This window comes from Neopelma chrysocephalum, unplaced genomic scaffold (genome assembly GCF_003984885.1).
Source record: "Neopelma chrysocephalum unplaced genomic scaffold, ASM398488v2 Primary Assembly neopelma1_105, whole genome shotgun sequence".
NCBI lineage: Eukaryota > Metazoa > Chordata > Aves > Passeriformes > Pipridae > Neopelma > Neopelma chrysocephalum.
This window is the reverse complement of record NW_020897769.1, coordinates 803,413-827,436: the sequence shown is the minus strand read 5'-3', so window position 1 is coordinate 827,436 and position 24,024 is coordinate 803,413. Positions and strand designations below refer to the sequence as shown.

The 24,024-nt window shown below is 52.5% G+C and overlaps 1 protein-coding gene across 5 annotated transcripts in view; it reads right to left on the bottom strand.

Annotated features, from left to right (window-relative positions):
* Nucleotides 1-3,365: 3,365 nt before the first annotated feature.
* The window catches only part of LOC113973683 (H(+)/Cl(-) exchange transporter 5), a 36,642-nt gene continuing 15,983 nt past the window's right edge, over nt 3,366-24,024 (bottom strand). For 4 of the 5 annotated variants that reach the window (XM_027696097.1, XM_027696098.1, XM_027696096.1 and 1 more), the window contains exons 3-13: nt 18,927-19,078; nt 16,760-16,859; nt 15,178-15,362; nt 14,386-14,508; nt 13,736-13,942; nt 13,103-13,183; nt 11,479-12,021; nt 9,978-10,164; nt 8,415-8,813; nt 6,265-6,481; nt 3,366-5,005 (exon numbers count right to left, since the gene is read on the bottom strand). In XM_027696097.1, coding sequence (XP_027551898.1) covers nt 4,915-5,005; nt 6,265-6,481; nt 8,415-8,813; nt 9,978-10,164; nt 11,479-12,021; nt 13,103-13,183; nt 13,736-13,942; nt 14,386-14,508; nt 15,178-15,362; nt 16,760-16,859; nt 18,927-19,078 — 2,285 coding nt within the window. In that variant the 3' untranslated portion in view covers nt 3,366-4,914. Of the gene's footprint in view, nt 5,006-6,264; nt 6,482-8,414; nt 8,814-9,977; nt 10,165-11,478; nt 12,022-13,102; nt 13,184-13,735; nt 13,943-14,385; nt 14,509-15,177; nt 15,363-16,759; nt 16,860-18,926; nt 19,079-22,422; nt 22,565-24,024 lie in introns of those variants that run through there. The other variant, XM_027696100.1, reaches the window with a different exon arrangement.

Below are 24,024 nucleotides of genomic sequence, written 5' to 3'. Positions count from 1 at the left end.
CAGGCAGCACATCCTTGTGGTGACAGCTCCAAGAGTTCCCAATCCTTCCTTGATAGCCTCGGGCCAAAGGAGGGCAGGGTTAGATGGGATACTGGGAAGGAATTCTTCCCTGTGAGGGTGGGGAGGCCCTGGCACAGGTTGCCCAGAGAAGCTGTGGCTGCCCCTGGATCCCTGGAAGTGTCCAAGGCCAGGTTGGACGGGCTTGGAGCAACCTGGGCTAGTGGGAGGTGTCCCTGCCCATGGCAGGGGGTGGCTGATCTGTAAGGTCCCTCCCAACCCAAACCATTCCATGAGTTTATGATCCCCTCCTGCTCTAAACAGAGCGGTGGGGGGTCACTGCTGCACTAATAACAATTCCACATTGACCTGATTTCTCATGGCCTCTCCACGTGGATTCGATCCAGGCAGAAACTGCTTCCTGCAGCCACTGACAAAGGACCCTCTTATCTCCCCTGCAGAGGAGCTGCTTTTACCTCAGTGCAGAGGAGCCCAGCCCAGGGCGTTCACGGCCCCGACCCTTTGTCTCTAAATAAATCCTGCGTTCAAAGGCTCTTTTTTTTCCCGTTTGTTGTTACGAGCCAGCCTCATCACCACCTCCAAGCCTCCATCTCCTCCCAGACAAGATCTTGTTTTACTTTCAAGTCCCCAGCCCGCCCCGAGTTTGTGGCGGGAGGAGGAAATCCACTCCAAAAAACACGTCACCGCCCCGGGAAATCATTCCTCGGGACATTGTAAATAAAGCACACAAAGAAAGGCAGCGGGGTGTGACCCCAGCATCGCTGCTGGCGCCCCACGCTCTGCCCCAGGGTGCGCAGGGCACCTCACCAGCCACCGCTCCCCCCCGGGCAGTAATTCAGCCTGGAAAAAGGGAGACAAAAACAGAAACCTTTTTGCTACAGCACGAAGGATTCGTGGAGTTGCAGGAGGCAGGATGCTCGTTAAACCCTCGGGAAAACATTAATGCTGGGGCACCGTGACCAAGCAGAGGGGACCCAGTGCTGCTGCAGTCAGGAGCCCGAGTTCATCCATCACGGAATCACACGTTTTGGGTTGGAAGGACCTTTAAAGGCCATTTAGTCCGATCCCATCTCAGCTATGCTGCTCCCAGCCCCTTCCCCGAGGTCCCACTGAAGAAATTAGGGGGATTTCTTTACTGCGCAGGGGGTTTCTCTCCTTTTCCAGTGCCAGTTGCCTTTCCCTGCTCAGCCTCTGGCTCCCAGCAGCAGCCCCCGGGGCGGTGGAGCCGATTGCAGCGGCTGTTCCTCCCCATTCCTCCCCATTCCCTCGCAGACACATCCCCGCTGGCAGCGCCCCCGGCCCCGCCCCGGCTCTGCCCTTGGGAATGACGGAGCTGTACACAAGGAAAGTGCTGAGCCAGCCCGATCCAGGCTCACGGGCCTCGTGCACCACAGACACGCAGTTTTCCCCTTTATTTCCCCAACGAGACGAGCTGGAGGCACCAGGAAAAGATAATTCCACTTTTAAAGAAAATTCTCCGTTTTCTGTCCCGTTCAAACCCCAGCTCTAGGACGGAGTCCTGGAATCACTGACTGGTTTGAGTTGGGACCTTAAAGACCAGCTCGTTCCAAGCCCCTGCCACAGGCAGGGAGGCTCAAAGTCACCTCCCCCCACTCCCACCCCGCATCCAACAGCTGAGCACAGCCAGCCCTCGACCCCAGGAGACTCCCAAATATATGATGTGTCATAAAAAGGATATGGTAACCCCCTCTAGGTCCCTTCCTCCTGGGTTACTCATCTCCTGCATCCACAGCTGTCTGCTGAAGGGAATCCCAGGGCTCCTCCTGGAGTAAAGAGCAAGAACTGGACAGGGCAAAACACTTCTCAGGAGCTGGAAGTGCCCCAGGGAAGGGGTATCTCATTTTCTCTGCTGCACAGAGGTTTTGATGAATTCCAGACTGGTTTGGGCTGGAAGGACCTTGAAGCTCACCTCATTCCACCCCCTGCCATGGGCAGGGACACCTTCCACTAGCCCAGGTTGCTCCAAGCCCTGTCCAACCTGGCCTTGGACACTTCCAGGGGTGGGGCAGCCACAGCTTCTCTGGGCAACCTGTGCCAGGGCCTCCCCACCCTCACAGGGAAGGATTTCCAAACTAACCCTGCCCTCTGTCAGACTGGAGCCAGAAAGGGATTATTTTTGTAGAAATTAAAGGAAATCAATGAAAGCAGATGGGGAACAGCCAGGAGCTGGTATAGCCCTCAGTTCACTAGGGAAGGGAAGCACCAATCCCAGTATGGAATGATACACCCACCCATCCCTGCAACCTCCCCACATGTGCCTCATGTCCTGCATCCCTGCTGGAGCCAACACAGCAACAAGGATCAGGTAATTTTGCTGCAGGTTTCCCTACAAAGAGAACTACAGCTCAGAAATAGGCCTGGAGCTGGAATGAGGATTTTCTTGGCACAAACACCATTTCTGTGGGATAACAGGGTGGGCAGGCTTTGCAGACAGGCAGAGCAGCTCCAAAGCCCAGCTCCAAGCTCCCATTTCCACCTTGCCCACACGTTCCAGACCTCCAGCCACTAAAGCAGGAAAATTATTAGTTTCCACATTCAAAGGATCTGCCCAGCAGGAGGCATGGAAAGGCCCTGGACTGTTGGAATGTTCCCATCCTACTCTCCCATTGGCACCACATTTACTTTGGCATTGTGACGACTGGAAATCCCGCCCACACCAAGGCCAGAGCCTCCCTAAAGCCCAGCCCTACCGGGCTTTCCCTGCCTTTCCCAAACTCTCACCCTCCCAGGCAGGAGTTTCTCCAGGACACCTCTCCCACTAAAAAAACAATCCAGGGGACAGACAAACCCATGGCTGAAGAGCTGCTGGGCAGGTGTTTCCTGCCCCAAGCCCACGTTCCCAGATGGCAAAGCAGCTGCTGTCCCCTCCAACACTGTGCTCCCTGCCCTCTGCTTCCCCAGGAGCAGCTGGGATGACCCACGAGCCAGCTGGGATGTTCCATCTGGGATGACTCTCCAGCCAGCTGGATGCTTCATACTGCACAGAGATTTCCCTTCTGGCACCTCCTGCCCTTACCTTTGCACTGGGCTGCTGCAGCCTCCCCACTGGGAGAGGAATCTGCTCATGGATTGTGGATCTAATTGAAGCAGGGACCATATTTTTCAAGCTGGAGCCCTCCTACGTATGATAAGGTAAAGAGAAAAGTGGAAAGGCTTTGTCTTTCTGGTATTCCAAGTGTGCCACAGGGAAGAGAAGCCAGCATGTGCAGGACAGGCATCCCTGGGAAGGAGCCCCCAGGGGAGTGGGAGAAGGCAGGTTCCTCCCTGGACTCAGCCCCAGATCCCCAGAGCACCCGCCTGCCCTCCAAGTAGAACAACAACAGACATTTAAAGGCAGAGCTGCTGCTGGCCCGGGCTGAAGCAGCACACAAAGCATTCCAACCATCTCCTGCACAAAACCACCACAAACCAGGCCAGGCATTTATTTTCCAAGCAGAAGGAATAGGATCTGTCAGTGACATCTCGAGCTGAGGCAGCTTTGAGCTGTACAAGAATTCCAACATCACCACGGTGCTGCTGGCTGGAAGCAGCAGGGACGGGCTGCTGGATGGCTTTGGAAGATAAAGTATCTGGCTTTTGCTCCATGGAAAGATGAGGAATTTGCTTGCATTTGAGAGAGTCTGAGGTGTACCCAACTTCCAGCCAAGTCCAGCCAGGAGTCCCCACTCCCCCCAGAACAGGTTTATCACGGAGCGTAAAACAACTGCGGCCGTGACGAACAGCATCAGCTTCCCCCAGCATCCATAAACCTCCCCAGCTCCAGGGAATGGGCACAGTTTTATTAACAGGAAAATCATTTGGTCAGCTCTGGGACAGGGATTGAGGAGCACAGAGGGAGGTGGTGGACCAGGCTAGGAAGGGTTTATTGCATAGTTGTTGGCCAGAGGAGACCTGGAGCAGTGCCGCAGGGAAGTGGCCCTGTTGGAAGTTCTCCAGCTGGGATCTGGCGTGAGGAGGGAGCAGGGATCAGCACACACATCCCTGTGGACATTCTGGGTGTGAGGCTCTCTGGTGGGACAGGTGGTGAGGAGGAGGAGGTCACCTGTGCAATGTCCAACACCATCAGGGTTTTTGGGAAAGGGCAGGAACATCGGGCTCGGCCTCCGGGATTTTCATTACATGCTCAAGGGAAATCAAGGAGGTGGAATCCTTGGGCATGGATCTGTAAAAGGGATCAGGAGGGGAATACATCTGTGAACTCCTCCTGCCTCCTCCTTGGGGTTCTCCTGGCAAGGCAGCGGCAGAGTAATTAATACATTCACTAATTAATTAAAACCAGCTTCTTCCCAATCAGAAACTGGGCCCAATTTTAAGGGGGAGGGTTGGTCTGGCGTTTTTTATCTTCTTTCAGCCAAGCAGCCTCAGCTGGCCAATTTTTAATTTTCCCTCCCCTATTTTGGCTTTATAAGGTTCTAATTTTTCCCAAGTGGCTAATTGGGAATACACCACCCTGAGTACAGCCATGTCCCTCTGCCACCACCTGAACACTGTGCAAGATCATCCTGCTCCTTCCACACCTCTGGAGGTGCACAAACACCTTGGATTTTCCTCCCCAGCTTAGTAACAACAGTTCCAATGAAAGAAGAGGAGGAAATACAATTCTCTAACATTTTGCTTTTACTCCTTCATGGAATCTTTCCAATGCAACTTCACAAAAGCAACGTAAATAAAGTCTATTTTTCTTCTAAAAAGAAGATCCTGTTCCACAGATTCCGTAGTGCAATTGGTTATCTGGTAGAAAAAAAATTATCTTCTTCGGCTCCATGGAGGAAAACTCTGGAAACAGTTCCATGGTCTCAATAAAAATAGGAAAGTCTATCCAGGATGGGCTAGAAAGTTCCATGTGTGTGGACACACGATTCCTACAGTCTGCCTCTAGTTGAAGAGGATGGACTCTGGGTCCTGGTTGGCCATCTGTGCAATGTGCTTTAGTACATCCTTTTTGGTGATGATCCCCAGCAGCTTCCTGGAAAATGAAACACGTTTTTAATGCACTGACACCCCCAGAAGGGTCCCTGGCAGGGCTATTTGAGGCCCTTGCAGGGGCTGAAGAACCTCTTGGCATCTGAAGTGACACCTCACACAAAGGATTCTCCCCTGTGAGGGTGGGGAGGCCCTGGCACAGGTTTCCCAGAGAAGCTGTGGCTGCCCCATCCCTGGAAGTGTCCAAGGCCAGGTTGGACGGGGCTTGGAGCAACCTGGGCTAGTGGAAGGTGTCCCTGCCCACGGCAGAGGGTGGCACTGGATGGGATTTAAGGTCTCTTCCAACTCAAACTTCCGGGATTCTATGAAGTGTGACACTCACAAGCCTCAGCAGACACTCCATTGGTATTTTACACCAAAAAAGTAAGGAGGTTATAACCAAAAGACTAATATTAATCATAGAATCATGGAATTCTTAAGGTTGAAAAAGACCTCCAAGACCATCAAGTCCCCACCTTGTCCCCCAGCCCAGAGCACTCAGTCCAACGGCCAGTCTTTCCTTGGACACCTCCAGGGATGGGGACTCCACCACCTCCCTGGGAAGTTCCAATGTTTAACAACCCCTTCCATGAAGAAATTCTTCCTGATATCCAACCTGAACCTGCCCTGGCACAGCTTGAGGCCACTTCCTCTTGTCCTGTCACTTGTTACCTGGAAGAGCCAAACCCCCACCTTGCTACGAGGTCTTTAAATAAATAAATAATCATTAACTTCTTAACTTCTCTAAAAGTGTATGTGGTGCAGCTCTTTAAAGCCCCAGCACTTGGCAGCTGGGCCTTAAAAAGATGCCCAAAGACAGGCCAGGAATGAGGGAGCTGGGAAGAACATCCATGGAGAGCACACAGAGCAAGGGGGGGGGGGGGAGGCTGGCAGTGGCTGATCCAAAGGCACCACAGCAGGGAGAGAATTCCTGCTGGTGCCATGCTCCAGGAATGGATCACTCAGTTTGCTCTCATCCTTCCCCTCCTCAAACTACTCTTATCAGCACCAAAGCAAATTCCAGGATACACGTGGACAGGTCTGGGAGGGGGTTTGAGCCCATCAGCTGCAGAGACCCATCAGCACAGCAGCTGGGCCTCTCCCTTACAGCCCTTATCTTCCTGCTCCGGCTGGAACTGGGCTGTCACAATTCCCTTCTTCCAGGCAAAAACTGCTCCAGCATCCAGCAGGGATGCCCATGGATGTCCCCTTTGCCCCTTGAGAGCAGAGGAAGCTCTGACCCAGGGCCCCCAGGGCTCTTACCCGTTGTGAGTGACCAGGCACTGGCGCAATCCCAGCTTGCGGAAAATATCCACGACGATTTCCATGGGCGTTTCATCCGTCACTGTGAAGGGACTGAGGTCCAGGATGCTCCTGAGTTTCAGCACAGAGGGGGAGCTCGGAGGCAGTGGGGGACAGTAGTCAGTGAAACAAATAATTGAAGTGCTCACGATCCCGTCCTGCTTCTTCCGGGCGTTTTCTGGAAGAAGAAATACCTGATTAAATATCAGCCCTCCTTTCCTTTTCTAAATAGAAGAGCATTCCCCTTCCTCTGCCCACACTGGATGCCCTTAGAAGTCCATTCCTTCCTTTCACCTGAGCTGCTTCTTCCCCCACTGAGGGAGGGAGTATGTTTCCAGCCTTTCTTCTAATGGAATCGCAGAGTCAATAAGGTTGGAAAAGACCTTTAAGATCAAGTCCAACCATCAACACAGCACCACCACCATGTTCACCACTAACCATGTCCTCAAGTGCCACATCCACACATTTTCTGAACATTTCCAGGGATGGTGACACCACCTGGGCAGCCTGTGCCAGTGCTGGACAACCCCTTCCATGAAAAAAATTTCCCCAATATCCTAAACCTAAACCTTCCCTGGCACAACTTCACGTCATTTCCTCTCCTCCTGTCACTTGCTACCTGGGAGAAGAGACAGCAGAACCTCCAAGGTCTCCAAAGTTCCACCCCAGGGGTGAGACCAGAACATGCTTTGCCCAAGGCCAAGGCTGCTGCACCTCAGCATTGTGCTCTGGCCAGGTAAACACAAGTTCTAGAGATCTTTAACTTCCCAGTTTTAAGAGGCAGTAGATAAAATGCTTTGTACTTTTATAAGTCACCGATTTGGGTCCCATGCAGAGCAGTTAAAGGACTATTTTTAAGCCCTTAACGACTTGCACAGGCTCCATGGAGGTCACTTGGGTCAGGAGTGGAAAACATGTCAAGCACTGGCCATCCCTCAGACCTTCCCACAAGAGCACGCACAGGTAACGTGGGTACCTGCCACACTGCAACTCAACAGCAGCATTCCAAGACTCCCTGGGAGCTGGCTGGCCTGGCAGCCCAAACAGCAGGCTGGAGATTTGGAATATTTGAGAATATTTGGGATATTTAACCATGAAAACCCAAATCCCTTCCTGTGGCTCACAACCATCTGTCCCTGTGCCCAGCTCGGAGACAGGATCACTCTTAGTGAATCCCTGGAGATTCCAAGGAACACAAGGGCAGGAATTCGTGGTGGTACCACAGAGCTGCCTCACAGAAGGCAGGCAATGCACAGAATGTCACACTGCACTTGTTCCTAGATATTTTGTTCCCTATTGACATAAGCATTTGCCCAGGTACTGATTCAGGAGAGCAAGAGCAACAATCACACGCTCCAAAAACTGTACTGAATATCCTAAAACCAAGGCAGAAAAGAGATAGGGAACACGTGGAATTGATTTGCAGATGAAGAAACAATTATAAAACCCCTCTAGCCCTGCCACAGACAAAGTGAGCTCAGGACCCACCTCCCTCGACCCACCTGGACCAACCAGACAGGTTTGAGCCATGACCAGTTCACAGGAAGGCTTTGCTCTTGCTGGAAAGGAGCCTCACACTTCACAACCATGCCTTAAAGTTCACAAACTCAGCAGATACACTGTAATGGCACTGGACAACTCTACAAGGGTCTGAAAGGACATTGTAGCAAGGTGAGGGTCGGCCCTTTCTCCCAGGTAACGAGTGACAGGACAAGAGGACACAGCCTCAAGCTGCACCGGGGGAGGTTGGACATCAGGAGGAATTTCTTCACAGAAGGGGCTGTTAAACATTGGAAGGGGCTGCCCAGGGAGGTGTTGGAGTCCTCATCACTGGAGGTGTTCAAGGAAAAACTGGACGTGGCACTCAGCGCTCTGGGCTGGGTGAGAAGGTGGGGATTGGTCACAGGTTGGACTTTGGAGGTCTTTTCCAAGTGATTCTGGGATCCCTCAGTGATTCTGGGATTCCGTGACAAGCCACCCTGTCCTTCACATCCAATGCAAGCAGGAGGCACCAGGAAGCACAGCCACCAGCACTAGGGGTGTCTGAACTCCTCAGGTTAATGGCAGCTGGCATTTAAGGCCTCTGACAGCAGCACTTCCCTGTGTCTTACCAATGGAAATGATGAGGTCCCTCCTGAGGACAAACCCCACCAGGCGCTGGGACGCCCGGGACACCACCACGGGGTAGCCGCTGTAGGTGGTCTTTGTGACGATGGTCTCCACGTCCTCCACGGTCATGCTGTCCTGGGTGATGACCGTCAGGGGAGGGTCGTTCTTGCGCGGCCTCATCACGTCCATGGCCCGCGTCTTGTGCGAGAACTCCTCCTTGGCCTCCAGGAAGGGGTACCCGTTGAGGCGGATGTGGGCGTCGTAAATCCCCTCCCGCCCGATGGCGTCGGCCACCCACTTGCTGGTCATGGCTGCTGCCATCAGGGGCACGATGTACTCCAGCCCCCCCGTGAGCTCGAACATGATGACCACCAGCGACACGGTCATTCGGGTCACCCCGCCTGCAGGCACAGCACGGGAAAGGCAGATGACACAAACGGGCGATTTGGGGGATCTTCCACCTGCTTTCACCCACCCTCTGCCACCCCAGAGGGTGCCACTGGTACCAGCTGGTACCAGTCACTGACATTGACTGGAACCCTCCGTCCGTGGCATGGGGTGCAAGGTTTCTGTGTGGTTTTGTCTCGGCACATTTTAATTATGCTTTTGAGATTCAAGTCCCAAAGCTACTCCCAAACATTTCAGAGGAGTTTTGTTCCAATACCCAACCCCTAAAGGGGCCCTTCAGCACTGCCCAGTGGCAAACAGAACTGTAAATGAAGTTGAACTGGATTTATGTTCCATATTTCTATTTATTTTCCAATTACATTCAAACAATCCCAGAAGGCTGGAAGGAATCTTAAAGTCTGTCTTGTTCCAACACCCTGATATGGGCAGGGACACCTTCCACTAGACCAGGTTGATCAGTTAAGTTGCATCCCTTCTAAAAAGGTCCAAGATGGGGTTTGGTAACATGTTTTTATTGTTCCTGAGAGTTTCTCCTGATAAAGTAATGCCTTAAGAGTTACACATATTTTGTGGAGAAGAGGATTGGGAATTACAGGACTGGGAGGATTGGAAAGTGAAGTTGGATCACGTGCACCCAATCTCTCAAACTCAGCCAAGAAGAAGAAGTGTTACCAAAAAACACTTGAAAGCAGAATTGCATCACAAGACTTAAGGCCAGAACAGGAAGTAAAATGAATTAAAACATGTTACTTTAAAAATCCTATAGGAAAATGTAAGTCCCTGGGCAGCCTCATCTGTCCTGGCTCCCACTCTGGAGCTCCCCACCAGAGCCTGCCATGTCCAGCACCAGGTTGGGGCTGGCAAAAGAACACCAACAGGATGAGAAACACATGGCACGTTCTGCTAAGTGTCCTGAGGCTCTGGAGGTGAAGCCAGCTTCGATGGCCTGCCACACCTGCAGCTCCTCCACCACAGAGCCACCGAGAGGCAGGACGAGATGATCTTTAAGGTCCCTTCCAACCCAAACCATTCTGTGATTAAAGCTGAAAAAGACCTCTAAGATCACCCGAGTTCCAACCTTCAACCCCTACAACGCCTCTTCACATGGCCAGCCAAGCCTCAGCCCTTGGGCCGGCCCCAGGGAGCGCTGTGCTTACCCAGACACGCCGCGGCGCCCACCATGGCGTAGAGGCCGGGGGTGATGCAGTCGGCCCCCTGGCTGCACCAGCCGCTGAAGATGGCCCAGTCGTGGTGGTAGAAGGCCAGCTGCTCCACGGCCACCCCCAGCAGCCGCCCTGCGATGGCCCCCACGGCCATGCTGGGGATGAAGAGGCCCGAGGGCACCTGTGGGAACAACGTGTGGGTGAGCGCCGGCGCCCGGAGGCTTCACGGATGGAAGGGATGGAACCCCCAAACGGACACAGTTAAGAGGGTTTGCTGGAGTTAAAGTCACAGAACTGTGGAGCTGGAAGCGGTGTTTTAAAGGTCTTCTATAGTCCAACCCCCATGCAATGAGCAGGGACATAAAAACTGTCAAGGATCAGAGAATCCTTGAGTGGTTTGGGTTGGAAGGGACCTTAAAGCTCATTGAGTTCCACCCCCTGCCACGGGCAGGAACACCTTCCACTAGACCAGGTTACTCCAAGCCCTGTCCCCTCTGCCCTTCCTGCACCCTTGTGCTCCAAATTTTCTGCAAGAGAGTCTGAATTGTCTCCTTTCTGACCAGGAGAACCAGCCACACAATTGGTTGGTGTGGAACAGAACAAGCTCTTCTCAAAAGAGAACATCACCAACCTCCACCCTCACACCATTAACTCCACGCCTTTCCAACCACACACCACATGTTTATTGCAGGCATGGGATTTTCCCCCTCTCTTCATTCACACACTGGGTGTGGAATCATCCTTCTTCCCTGCCAGAAATTCAAACTCCACTGTGACAGGGAATTAGCACACGCAGCACAAGTGACACCCAGCAAAGCCACTGCCAGCACATTTCAGCTCCGTTGTGCTGTTCCAGGACTCTGAAAGCACCTGTTGTTTGAAGTCAGGGAATTCCCTCCCTCCCCTTTCGTTTCCACAGTGGCCATACAGCTTTGTCACACCCTGTCTGTCTCTCTTGCAGACTCAATGGCTGCCTTGGAATGTCAGCGACCACCTCAGGGCAACAACGATGCCAAACCTCTGTGGTGGGGTCACCTTTCCAGACAGACCCTTGAGGACTGGGGGAAAGGGGAGATACTCAGCTCCACCACGTGAACCCCACTGCAGGAGAGCTCAGACCTGGGCACTACAACTGCAGCTCCAGAGGCTGCACCAAATGAGTTCCAAACCATCTGAGCAAGGAACAGCTATGATTAAGGATTTACAAATTAAGGTATCAATTGCTTTGCAATTAGCTGTTGCATCTGTACTACATATGTATCGAAAAGGCTGGAAGCAGGACAATTCTGTGTCTGGAAAACAGGATGTGGAGCCCCGAGACACCAGTTTTGTGACAGCTTTTGGTGCTCACACTCAGGATGAAAGGTTTCTACTGCCCTCAGGTATGAGGGGCAGGACCAACCTGTCACCTTATAGCAGAGCCTGGGGGGAAAACACGTCCAGTTAGGGAGGAAAGTATACTTTAAGATCAGGAGTCCTTTACAGCAAGCCTCACCTTCATGCCAAAGGTAAAGATGGTGATGAAGACCTTCATGATGAGGGCCAGAGCCAGCTGCCACATGGCCGTGTACACGCCCGGGCCGGCAGCGCGGTCCGGCAGGTCGTCCCCCTTGGTGCTGTTGAAATCATTCACGTACTCGCAGAGCTTGGACGAGTCCAAAATCCCACAGTCGTTGAAGAGCTCTGAAATGAGCTCGCTGGTGCTCATCCTGGTGTACTCGTTGGGGAAGGCCAGGATGGCTGTGATGGCCGTGACCACAAACACCTCCAGCACGGGGTATTTGCCCAGCCGGGTCGTCTTGCGCCGCCGGCACCAGGCGATGTTGCTGCGTATGAAGAAAGCTCCCCAGAGTCCACCAAATATTCCCAACAGGATGAAGGGCACCAGCTCCAGCAGGTGCCACGGCATGTGAAACTCCACGTAGAAGAGGACGAGGCGGCTGTTCCCGAAGGGGTTGATGGAGCGCAGGGTGAAGGCAGCGACCAGCGCGGCGAAGAAGGAGCGCCACAGCGTCTTGAGAGGGAAGTAGTAACTCACCTGAAGGCAACAACAAAGCAGATTTGGTCACCTTAACACTTGTCACTGCCCCACTGCAGCAAGTAGAGCCAGGGCAGAGATCCATGTCTGCTGGCTCATTCCCTCCTCTCCAGCCAAGCAGCCCAGGCTTGATTTGGAGCTCCCGATCAACAGGGGTTGCAATGAGTGGGATGGGCCCTGGCCTCACCACTTCCACTGCAGCAAGTGCCCTCTGTGATCCCTGAAGCGACTCACTCGGATAATAAAAGGTGTTACACATCAGCCACGAGCTGATTCTGGAGAACTGTGTGGCTCTGCAAGGTCCAAAGTGCCAAACAGCAGCACCTGCTATCGCTGCCACCACAACTAGTGCTCAGCTGAGCAAATCCATCCCAGCCCTCCTCTGAAAGCCACCATGGCCCTCCCCTGAGCTAAGCCTTGAGGCAAGCAGTCATGATCCTTTCACACCTGAGATCAAGAGATCAAGGTTTAGAAGCTCCTTGGGAAGAAAAGGGGGTTGATAAGCCAGAGAAGTTTGTTCCCCAGTATCCTGAGACAGAGCTCTCAGGAGAGTGGATAAGAGGAAATGGCTTCAAGCTCTGCCAGGGGAGGGTCAGGTTGAACAACAGGAGGAATTTCTTCACTGAAAGGGTTGTTAAGCATTGGAAGGGGCTGCCCAGGGAGGTGGTGGAGTCCCCATCCCTGGAGGGGTGGATGTGGCACTCAGTGCTCTGGTCTGGATGACAAGGTGGGGATCAGTCACAGGTTGGACTCGATGATCTTGGAGGTCTTTTCCAACCTCAGTGATTCTGTGATTCTATATGGAAAACACAGCTGTGGCTGTGAGCAGCCAGCAATGCCAAGCATGGACAGACCAGGGGAAACCAACCAGTTTATGGCAAAGCTACAGACAGACATGATCCAAAATTAACCCTCCAGCACTCACAAGAATTACCTGAACCCCCAACTAGCTTTTAGGTTGGCCTTGTACATACAGTATTCCAGAGGCTCTGCTTTCCACAGCCCGGCAGGTAGGAGTGGGCTGTGTTTTTAACCCAGCAGGGCCAGTTCTGCACTAACCCAGCTCAAGAGCCAAGGTTACCTCTTCCAGGCTGAAGAGCACTCCTCCGATGGGCGCACCAAAAGCCACCGACACGCCGGCGGCGGCGGCTGCTGACAGCACCTGAGGGAGGGACAAAGGCAGTCAGACTTCTCAGCCCTCCCAACCACCCCCTTCTTCTGTTTGCCCTCACTTAAATTTGTACATGTTTATCTCCAGCCAGTGCACGGTCAGCTGACTCTGACCTGCCTTAAGGCAGCAGGAAAAAGGTGGAATGAGCCAATTCCCGAGGGAGAAGTAGCTCCAAAAAAATCAGTGTTAGCATTTCAACAGTCCCAGCCCCAAATGGGTAGAAGTGGCATCGCTGGCAACTTCCTTTTCTGTTTCAACCGATTTCACCTCAGATAAAGCTTCAGTACAATACAATAGCAGTAATTTCACCCCAAGTTTTCCTGTCTCACATTCTCCCTGTGTCTGTAACATAAGTTGAGGTGCTCTGGAGCCCCCCAAACCCTGCCAGCCCACCCAGTGGGTTCTGCCAGGTTTGCTTCAGCAGAAGGTACATTGGCACACGTGGTACACACTGGCACAGGGAGAACACACCAGAACAGAACAGTTTACCCCCAGGGGGAAGCCCCAGAGCCACGACCTCCCCACTTTGGTGTCTCCATGTACCTCCCTGCGCTTGGCTTCGTTCTTGCGGTACTTGGTGAAGAGATGGCACAGGATGTTCCCACAGCAGCAGGCGACGTGGACCAGGGGCCCCTCCTTGCCCAGACTCAGCCCCGAGGACACGGCCAGCACAAGGGTGATGGTTTTGATGACCAGCGTCCACTTGCCCAGGTAGCCTCTAATGATGAAACCACTTAAGATAGTTTTGATCTGGAAGTCAAGCACACAAAGCTCTACAGGCTTTCATTCAAGCCCTGGTCAGAGCTCCTGATTTACTGGGCATTCCCAACCCTACCCTTCCCTACAGCTTTCAGAGTGCCCTCCACGAGCTATCAAAAGTAACTTAGTCTGTAAAAATATCCCTCCATGTAAAGGCAGAACCAGCCACCCGAGTCCTTCCTTCAGGCCCCCTATCCCTGATGGAGAAACACCCAAGCAGTACCTCCTGCAGTAAATGCCAAAACATCTTAATTTTTAAAGGGATTGCACGGAGATTTTAGTACCAGACATGTTTCAGGAACGGCTTGGAAAAACACCCATACATCAAGCCACTACCTGAAGTGGAAGAAATTATTCCATAGCAGGTGTGTGTAAGTTTTGGATGGGGGATCCCCTGCCCCACCTGAAAAACACCCACTCTCATTCTCACTCACCTCTGGGATCCCTGAGCCACAGGCATATGGAGCAAACCCCTTCACAAGTAGCACAGCAAGGAGGGAGAACATCAAGGCCCAGACAACGTACATGAAGTAGTTGAGAATATACGCAAACGCCCCCTGAAAAAACACGGAGAAAAATGCCCAAATTAGATCATTTCAAGTGAGCCCATATCAAACCTGTGCACTGAAGTGAGCACAGGGAAACAGCAGGTCATCTCACAGAGTTATCAGCCAAAAATGGAGAGAGCTACCCTAAGCCTGAGGTTTCAAGGATGAGGTACATGTGCTGGGTTATGGGGATGAACCAATCCCACCTCCAAAAGTGGGATTTATTAAACAGCAAACAAGTTACAGGAGTAGAATCATGGAATTGTTTAGGCTGGAAAAGACCTCTAGGATGATCAAGTTCAACCTCAGCTTGGAAGTGGCTCAGTGTTGTCCCAGTCAAGCAGCTGCTCCACTGCATAGAGCTGCCCCAAACACAGGATTGGAACCCATGACATTCCCCCTAAATGTTCATGGGCAAAATACCCTCCAAGCACCACGTCTTGGACACACAACTAACACACTGCACCTGTAAAACTGGCAGTGTTTTGCTTCCCTGCATCCCCCCCGAGGACAACACATTACTAACTTGTTGACACCCTTGGAAGACCCCAATGATGAGCATTTTAACCACTGAACACCCAGAGTTTGGACTTCTGGCATCTACACCCAGATGATACAGGCTGGGATGATACAGGCTGGGTAACTGGGGAATCCAGCAGCAAAAGCAGCTGCAGTCACCTCTCCATAGCCGAGGATGAGCTGGGACCAGCTCTTCCACTCGGGACACTTGTCTCTGTCGGTGAAGGTGGTGTTGGATTTCCAGCAGCAGTGCTCGTGGTTGAACCAGAACCCTGCCAAGCAAACTCCTTCCTTCAGATCTGTCATCCAGTGGGCAGAGATGTCGATCAGCCCTGCCAAGGAACCTGGTTTAAAGGAAAAAAAAAAACCCAAAATAAGTTTAATAAGCACCTTGTGCACACTCAAACACCTGAAGGTCACAGTCTGCCCCACTAATTCCTGACTCACCCTCCAACACGTAGAGAAACACTGGAACTTCTGCCTACAATTCATTCTATGGAGAGCTAAAGGGGCAGATTTGCTTGATTTTGAATAATTTCAATACATTGAAAAGAGCAGGTGAGGGAACAGTACAGCTGATGATATTTCAAAGGCTGGCTGTGTTCAAACCCCCCTGCATCACCAGCAATTAATTCTTCCCAATGACACTGAAAAACTGTTTATTAAATATAGCACAGCAACATTCCTGGAGGACTCAGACAAAATGTGTCACCGGAATCCAGGAGCTGCACCAACAACGCCGACACTGTGACAGCAATAACTCTGAATTGGGAAAAAACATTCCCAATGCCAATTCAAAAAAAGAAAAATAAAGGAGGGGAAAGTTACAACTGTGCCAAGTGAAACAACACCAGCAGAGCCAGCACAGAAGTTAATTTGGATTTTAAAAGAGGAATCTTCATGCAATTTCTATTAATAACTTCTGTGATCCCTAAAGATCACTGGGATCAGCTCTGCTCTCACCAAAACCCCCAGAGCAAAGCAGAGGCCAGGAACAGGGACCTCTGATCTATAGGGGCAAGTGGCAGCACAAGCTTCAGAGGCTGCAATCAACATTCAGCAAGTCCAGCAGTTAATGACAAACTGGCCAGCAGCCTTCCTGGGTAAACATTAACAGGAGATTTCACTTCAACCCTCGTGACAGATGCTTCACTGCTTCCTATCGGGAAGATCTGTATCCAAGTGATTTACTCCTGCTGCTCTAGGGCCAAAGTTTGCTTCTAAGTCATTTAAAAGGTCTCAGCCAGCCAACCTCTGAAAGAAGCTGACTTCCAAAAAAACACCTCTTGCTTTTTATATCCAAGTAAAGTGGGGAAAAAAAACCAAAAAAGAAGTAACTCTTGCTGGCAGTCCTTGGCATTAACCTCTGCAGTGCCCCCGAGGAGCCTTTGGCACAGATGTACACAAAGCACAGCACTCTCCTCCAGCCCAGCATTTCCATCAGCTCTGCTTTAATTAACATTTTTTATTTGTTTCAGAGCTCTGTACCAGCAGCAGACTCAGAGCAGTGTCCAGGGCAGCTCTCAGCCTCAGTTTTGCGCTTTGCTTTTGCACAAACGGGGCGTCAAAACACTTAAAAATAATCCTCTGTGAACTACAATGCAGCGGCAGAGCCCTCGGTGGCGGCACAAGTCCTCACTCCAGGGACAAATCCTGCTCCAGGGACCTGCCAGGGCTTGTGGAGGAATTGATCCCGATGCTGTAGCGCAGGAATTAGTTTTCCCTGGAGGTTTGCTCTTACCTGCCAACAACCCAATGAAGAGCATCAACAACCAGCCCGAGAAGGCATCGCTCACGCTGTGCAGCAGCGCCCAGGTGGACTCTTTGCTTCTGTTGGTGATCTGGGGAAGGGTTTTCAAAAGGAAACAAAAATCCATGAGGACACTGATCCACTGTGGTGTAAATGCTCTAAGAACTACTTGGTGACACTGTCACTCTACTTTGGGGGGGGTGAGGGGAGAGAAAAGCATCAGACAGCAGCTGCTCCTACAGCTGGTGCAGTAAATGCAGCTCTGGTTGGGAGGTGTGGGAGAATGGATCAAGGGTCATGGAATCCCAGAATGAGTTGGGTGCGAAGGGACCTTGAAGATCACCCATTCCAACGCCCTGCCATGGGCAGGGACACCTTTCTTATCCCAGATTGCTCCAAGCCCCATCCAATCAGGCCTTGTACGCTTCCAGGGATGGGGCAGCCACAGCCTCTCTGTGCCAGGTCCTCAAGGATACGGACAGGAGGGGGTCACAGGTTTAATGCCAGCACAGAGGAATGGTCAGGCTGGGAAGCAGGCAATGGTGGCACTGGGAAGTGGGACTCAGCCCCATCCCAGATGCCCCAGGCTGAGCTGACCTGTCAGTCTCACTGCTCCTGACAGGCGGACAAAGGGGGACAGAACAGCCATTGTGTGCCCCGAGCACCCAGCTGCCTCTCCCAAGGGAAACATTCCAGCTCACCACTATTATTCCCAGATAAAAAGGCACATTGATGCACACAACTAATACCCACTAAATGAGGAATAAAGGCAGTAAGAATCCTTTCTGCCTGGATGAGCGTCCGTTGGGTTTTTCCAAATGCCACACTGATCCCTGTGACGGAATCCAGGAGGGCTTGGGGTGGCTGCCAAAACTACTTCCTTTAGATTTCTTTCCACTGGACAAACCCCACACCTCTTTGGCCAGCCCTAACTTCTGCCTTGACCTGATTTGATCTTTCCTATGAAGACAGGCTGGGGTTGCCCAGTCTGGAGAAGAAAAGGCTCCCGGGAGATCTTAGAGTCCCTTCCAGTGCCTAACGGGGCTCCAAGAGAGCTGGAAAGGAACTCTGGACAAGGGCCTGGAGTCACAGGACAAAGGGGAATGGCTTCCCACTGCCAGAGGGCAGGGTTAGATGGGATATTGGGAAGGAATTCTTCCATGTGAGGGTGGGGAGGCCCTGGCACAGGTTGCCCAGAGAAGCTGTGGCTGCCTCATCCCTGGAAGTGTCCAAGGCCAGGTTGGATGAGGCTTGGAGCAACCTGGGATAGTGGAAGGTGTCCCTGCTCATGGCAGGGGGTTGGAACTGGATGATCTTTAAGGTCCTTCCAACCCAAACCATTCCATGATTCTCTGATCTCTGCAGACAGGAAACTGTCCCACGTTGATGGGCACCACCTCTGTACCCACACCTGTGACAAGGCTTTGGGGTTTGGACCCTTAACCCAGTGACAGGACCAGTTTTGGGGCAGGAGGCAGCAGGGACATGAAGCCCCTCGGCTGGGTCTGCACTCACTCAAATTTTGGGGCATTACACTGTATTTCTTGTATTTATTCACACCCCGAGCAGAGTGTGTGCTCCATTTGGGTCCTGTTAGCAAAGACACAAGTTGTTTTGTGAAGCCCAGGGGAGAAAAAATAGAGAATCAAAGGATATTTTGGGAAACAAATAGACAAGTTGAGTTCAGTTATCACCCTCCAAGAGTGCTGCCAGCAAGGCAGGAGCAGACTGAGGACATGGGTAGTTCATTTAAAGTCCCCCTTGCTTTCTGAGCAAATTCCTTTAATTGCACAGCGGTGAAGGGATTCTGGAAGAATTCTGGAAAAATTGCACTTCTCAAACAAAAAAATTCCAACAGAAAGAGCATCTCTCACCTTTGCAGTTGTGAAAGCAGAAAAACAGGCTGGTTTGCCTATCTGAAGCCCACATTTTAAATAAATAAAAGTCTTCAGAAGAGAAGTAGCAGCTGATAAACTGCAACATGGGGGATTTAGGGCTCCTTTTCCTCTAACTAAAGCTCTCACTTCCCATCCTAAGGGTAACCCCTTCATCCCAGGTGTCTCCAGAAAGTGCCTCCCTAGCCCAGCAATCAGAACTAAGGTTAACAAAGTTAATTATCCTGCCCTCAGTGCCAATGAGGAGAAGTAGGAATTTTTACCTCCCTGTGCCTGTCCCGGTCCCTGGATTTCTCTCGCACCCAGTCTATGGTGTTAAAATCTTCATAGGTGCCCACTCCAGGAAGAGGTTCCTCCAGGAAATCCATCATGGTGCTTTTGCCATTCATCCCTCCTCCATTATACGTGGAAAAGCCTGGTGGGGGAGGAATGGGGAAAATTGAGCATTTCTTAGTTTCCCCCTTTTTTATAAAACCCCAAAACACTAATTAAGGGGGGAAAGCACAGATTTCAGTGGAAACAAAGAGCTGCTGAGATGTTCCCGAGCTAAATACCCCAGGCACACCTTCCCAGGTGATCTGTGCCAGGTACAGCCTTCCCAGCTCCAGCAGCTCACACTGAGATGGGGCTGTTCCTGGATATGACTGTTCAAAAACGAAGTGAATCATCACTAGATGTTGACTTTTCCCTAAATCCAGGACTTGCCGTGAGGATATTTTGCCATTTGAAATGAGCAGAGGGGAGAGGGAGAGAAGAAAGGGAATATTTGAGACCCCCAGGAGAGCTGAAGGGAATCCCAGGTGGATCTGGCCATGGTGGGCAGGAGGGAATGGATGGGAGCAGGGAAACAGGGAAAGCAAAGCATCCAATGGGGCATGGAAAGCAGAAATAGTGGTATCAAGTGGGATACCACTGGGAAAACACCAAACTGAGGCTTGCAGCCTCCTTTGGTGGAGAGAACTCAGCCAACCCACTCAACCTCCTGCCTAACCTGCTCCAGCCCATGGAAAACAATGGTTAGTGTGGGTGTACACTCCCAAAATCATGGTTCTGTAAGACACTAAGTGTTTCCAGTCATCCAGAGGGAAAAACAGAAGAGCAAAAGCCAAAATCCAACGAAAACTGGGAAGTGGTGGGGAAGAGCAGGGTTAAAACTCCCAGGCAGAAGGATAATGGTTGATATTTCACTCAGCACATTCAGGTTGCAGCTATCACCGGGGCAAAGGTGTCTCCAGATGGGAAAAATAAGGAATTCAAACAGCTGCTCTCTGCCCCATCGTCTAAAGCAGGAGGGGAAAAGAGAGCTGTGATGTCTTCCCAACCCATCTCCCAGATTGGCACAGCTGCCTCTTCACAGGGAAAAAGGCAGAGGAAAACAAGATGAGTCACGTACAGAACTGACAACCACCACAAAATAACCCACTTAAAAAGGCTCCTCGCTTCATCTGGGACAAAAAGAAGGTGAACTGGAGTTCTCCAAAGCTCTTCCCAATGGTGAGAGCACAGGCCATGAGCCCCAGCTTGCACTGGGAAGCAAACAGGGCACGTTTGGCAAGAGCCGCAAGGAATTCCTGGCTTTAATGACATTTTTGAGGCGAAAAGCTTGGAAATAAACAAACTGGCATCAAGGCTTCCCTGTTCAAATATCCCCACTGGAAATTCTAAGCGCTCTTCTATAAATCTGATGGACCAGAACCTCTCTGAATAAATCCCCCTGATAACAACAGACAGACGGGTGGGAGACCGTGGAGCACTGAGGTACCTGGAGTTCCTCCTGCCCGCCTGGGTAGTGCTGCCCACAGCAATGGGAGTTGCCTGGAGCAGGGATCTGGTACAGGGGACAAGCCAAGGCCTCCTCCCAGTCACCTGCAGCTCTGCAAGTCCCACCTGCAGCCCAGAGCTGCAGCTCTCCACAGCCAAGGCCACCAAAGGACATGGAGACTGTGCCCGTGGCAGGACTGAGGTCAGCAGGGTTTGACCCAGCTCCATGGGGGCACACAACATCCCAGTGCCCACCTGGGAGACTCTGTGGCACACCAGACCTTTTCACCACAGTCACCCACATCCAATTCCCAGTTCCAGGCCCCCCACCTCACACTGCAGTGTATTTTTAACATCCTTGTGCTCTGGGAAAGCTGGAATATAGATCTGGGGATGGAGGGGTGGTTACTGATGGCTGGTGAGAGCATTGGGGGAAGCCAGAATCCATCCAGGCCTTCATGCCCCCCAGACAAGGAACTACCACGGTCACATTCCCAGGGATGAGGTGGCTCTGGGGGGAATGATGGGCTCCCCAAGCCCAGAAATGCCAAAGACAACACCAAATCCACCTTGAAAACAGGTGAGTGACTCCTTGCACACCCATCCCCAAACCAGGCAGCCCAGCCTGAGGAGTTCTTTTTGCTTCTACAGGAATGACCAACTCTCCTGAAGTACCCCAACCATTCCCATCTCCGTGCTGCAGACAGCAGGCTCTCACTGCCTATTCCATTGGTTTTTCAGCATATCCACTGCAATGTTTCCTAAAGATTAAAGACACAGCTGTCCTAAATTAAAGTATTAATAAAGGAGAGTTAAACCCAGCAAACAGAACATCCTGAGAAGCATTTTCTGCAAGAAGTTGAGATCAGGGGCATTCCGTGCTCACTGTCCTGGAAAAATCACCCAGACCAGCAACTTGGAGCTATCCTGGGAATGCTCTCCCAGCTCAAGGCTGCCACAGAGCACCACAAACCAGACCCTGAGGGCACAAAGCGAGCACAGAGCTGCAATGCCAGAGGGGTTGCAGGTCATGGGACCCCCAGCAACACCCTGATGGCCCCCTCAATCCCTCAGGCCCAGCCAGTGTGATCCCATCCGTGATCCCATCCTCAGCCTGTGTGATGACATCCACAGCCCATGTGATCCCACATGCAGAAGGGACTCACACACTCCAGATCAGGCAGGTGCAGTTTGGAGCCTGATCCCACCCTCCAGGATCCCCCCCCCAGCCCAGCCTGCCCATCCTACAGCACCAGGATTTCCATTCCCAAAGCAGAATTCCGAGGTCTCCAGCCCTACAGCACAACTGTCCATTTGACAGAAGATAATGAGGAAACATCCTTATATTTTTTCCAGGAGTAATCCAGAATGATAAAATGGCTGACAGCCATAAATATTTGCCAAGATCATATTTCCTGCCTTGGTTGGTTGCAAATCAAGGATCCTAGAATAACCAGATAGGAATAAAGGAGGAAAATGAGCTCAGTGATGCTTTGCCATTGCACAGGTCCCCCTGTTGGGAATGTCCAGATCTCTAAATCAGAATTTAATGCCAGAGACAGCAAGTGAAAAGTGACCCTGTTACAGCTCATCTCTAAACACAGTTTTCTCGGTGTTTTGATCACCTCCCCAGAACGGGTTAATTAATCCTCCACTTCAGACTCTGGCTCAGAAAAGCCAGGCAGGGCTTGTTAAAGTTACAGACTCTGCCCTGTGCCACCCCCACAAAGCCCCAGCGTTTAGGAACAGTCCTGCCGGCAGCAAGTGATGGCACCTGCAGATCCCTGCTCCAGCAAATCCGGGGAAAGCCAGGGGTTTGCAGGCAGTGCACAACCATTACACAGCAGAAATCCCACTGCCCACCCACCCTGACCCACCGCCTTCACCCCAGCCCCAGAGCCACCGGCAGCACTTTGCCCGCTGCCTCCAGAGCGCGCACGGACACACGGACACGCTCCCCTCGGCTCACGCCACCTCTTCCTCCCTGCGTCTCCTCACCCTGGCTCAGCCGCTCCTCGGGAGCACCTCTGGGGGTCTGTCTGTCTGTGCCATGGCCGTGGGTCAGGGGATGTTCCTGGGGCTCACAGCGGCACTTGCTGCATCCTCTTCCTCCGGACTCCGATCCCGCAGCGGCGCTGGGCCCCCCCCCCCCCGCACCCGGCTTGTCGTCACCGGCACCGTCACATGAGCCAGCCCTTGCACCTCCACGGAGGGACAGGATTGGAGAGGCACGGGGAGAGGGACAGGCTCGCAGGCAAGGACAGAGGGAGCGAGCTCTGGCCAGGGATGGGGAATCCCGATGGTCCAGAGCGGAGGCTGCACCCCGAAGCGGCGAGCGGAGCACTCGGGACAGTTTATCTGGCAGAATGGATTCCCCGGGACTAAAACCCGCCTGCCGTGCTGCAGATTGGCAGCTGCAGAGCTGGGGCTGCCCAGGGCTTCGGGCTGGAGAAAACTCGCTGGAAAATGCCGTTTGTGCTCATAAGCACCAGGAATCAGGCAGGGTAAAGTGCACACTCAGAGTGATCAGTGTCACAGAGGGTCCAGGGTGGAAGGGACCTTAAAGCTCATCCCATTTCACTCCCTGCCATGGCAGTGACACCTTCCACAAGACCAGGTTGCTCCAAGCCCTGTCCATCCTGGTCTTGAACACTTCCAGAGATGGGGCAGCCACAGTTTCTCTGGGCAACCTGTGCCAGTTTGAAGCCATTCCCCCTTGCCCTGTCACTCCAGGCCCTTGTCCCCACTCCCTCTCCAGCTTGCCTGGAGCCCCTTTAGGCACTGGAAGGGGCTCTCAGGTCTCCCTGGAGCCTTCTCTTCTCCAGGTGAACCCGCCCAGCTCTCCCAGCCTGGCTCCAGAGCAGAGGGGCTCCAGCCCTTGGAGCATCTCCAGGGCCCCCTCTGGACTCTCTCCAGCAGCTCCACATCCTTCTGATGTTGCACCTCAGGGCTGGAGCAGCTCTGCAGGTGGGGTCTCACCTGAGGGGGCAGAGGGGCAGAATCCCACCCTGCCCTGCTGCCCACGCTGTGGGATCAGCCCAGGCCACTGCTGGTTCCTGGGTACAGAGCACACAGCCAGGGGATATGGAGCTTCTCATTCACCAACACCCCCACATCCCTTTCCTCAGGGCTGTTCTCCATCCATTCTCCACCCAGCCTGGATTTGTGCTTGGGATTGCCCCGACCCACACACCGATTCCCCTTCACCCCAACAGTCCAACCCCAAAGATCCGCCAAACCCAACCTTTAACCACCTCACCAGCCTGTCCGTGGAGGGACACCCCAGACACGAGCACCCTGCTCCCCACCTCCCACCAGGGATGCTCCTGGCACACCAGCCTGGCATATAACCTGCTCTGCACCAAGTCAGGATGCAGCAAAGGAAAACACACATTTATCAATAGTCTCCTGACCGCAGTGTCACTGATGTACTGACACACAGACCCCTTTCTTTTCCCACCCAGCTCACAATTTCCTCGCTGAATAGCTCCCAGCAACGCTCTTTGCTCACTGTCTTTCCAGCAGGCAGCCACTGGATTGTCCTTTTGTCCTCTGGGCACAGTCGATACTTCAAAGCGCTCTCCCAACCTCCTGGCCCCA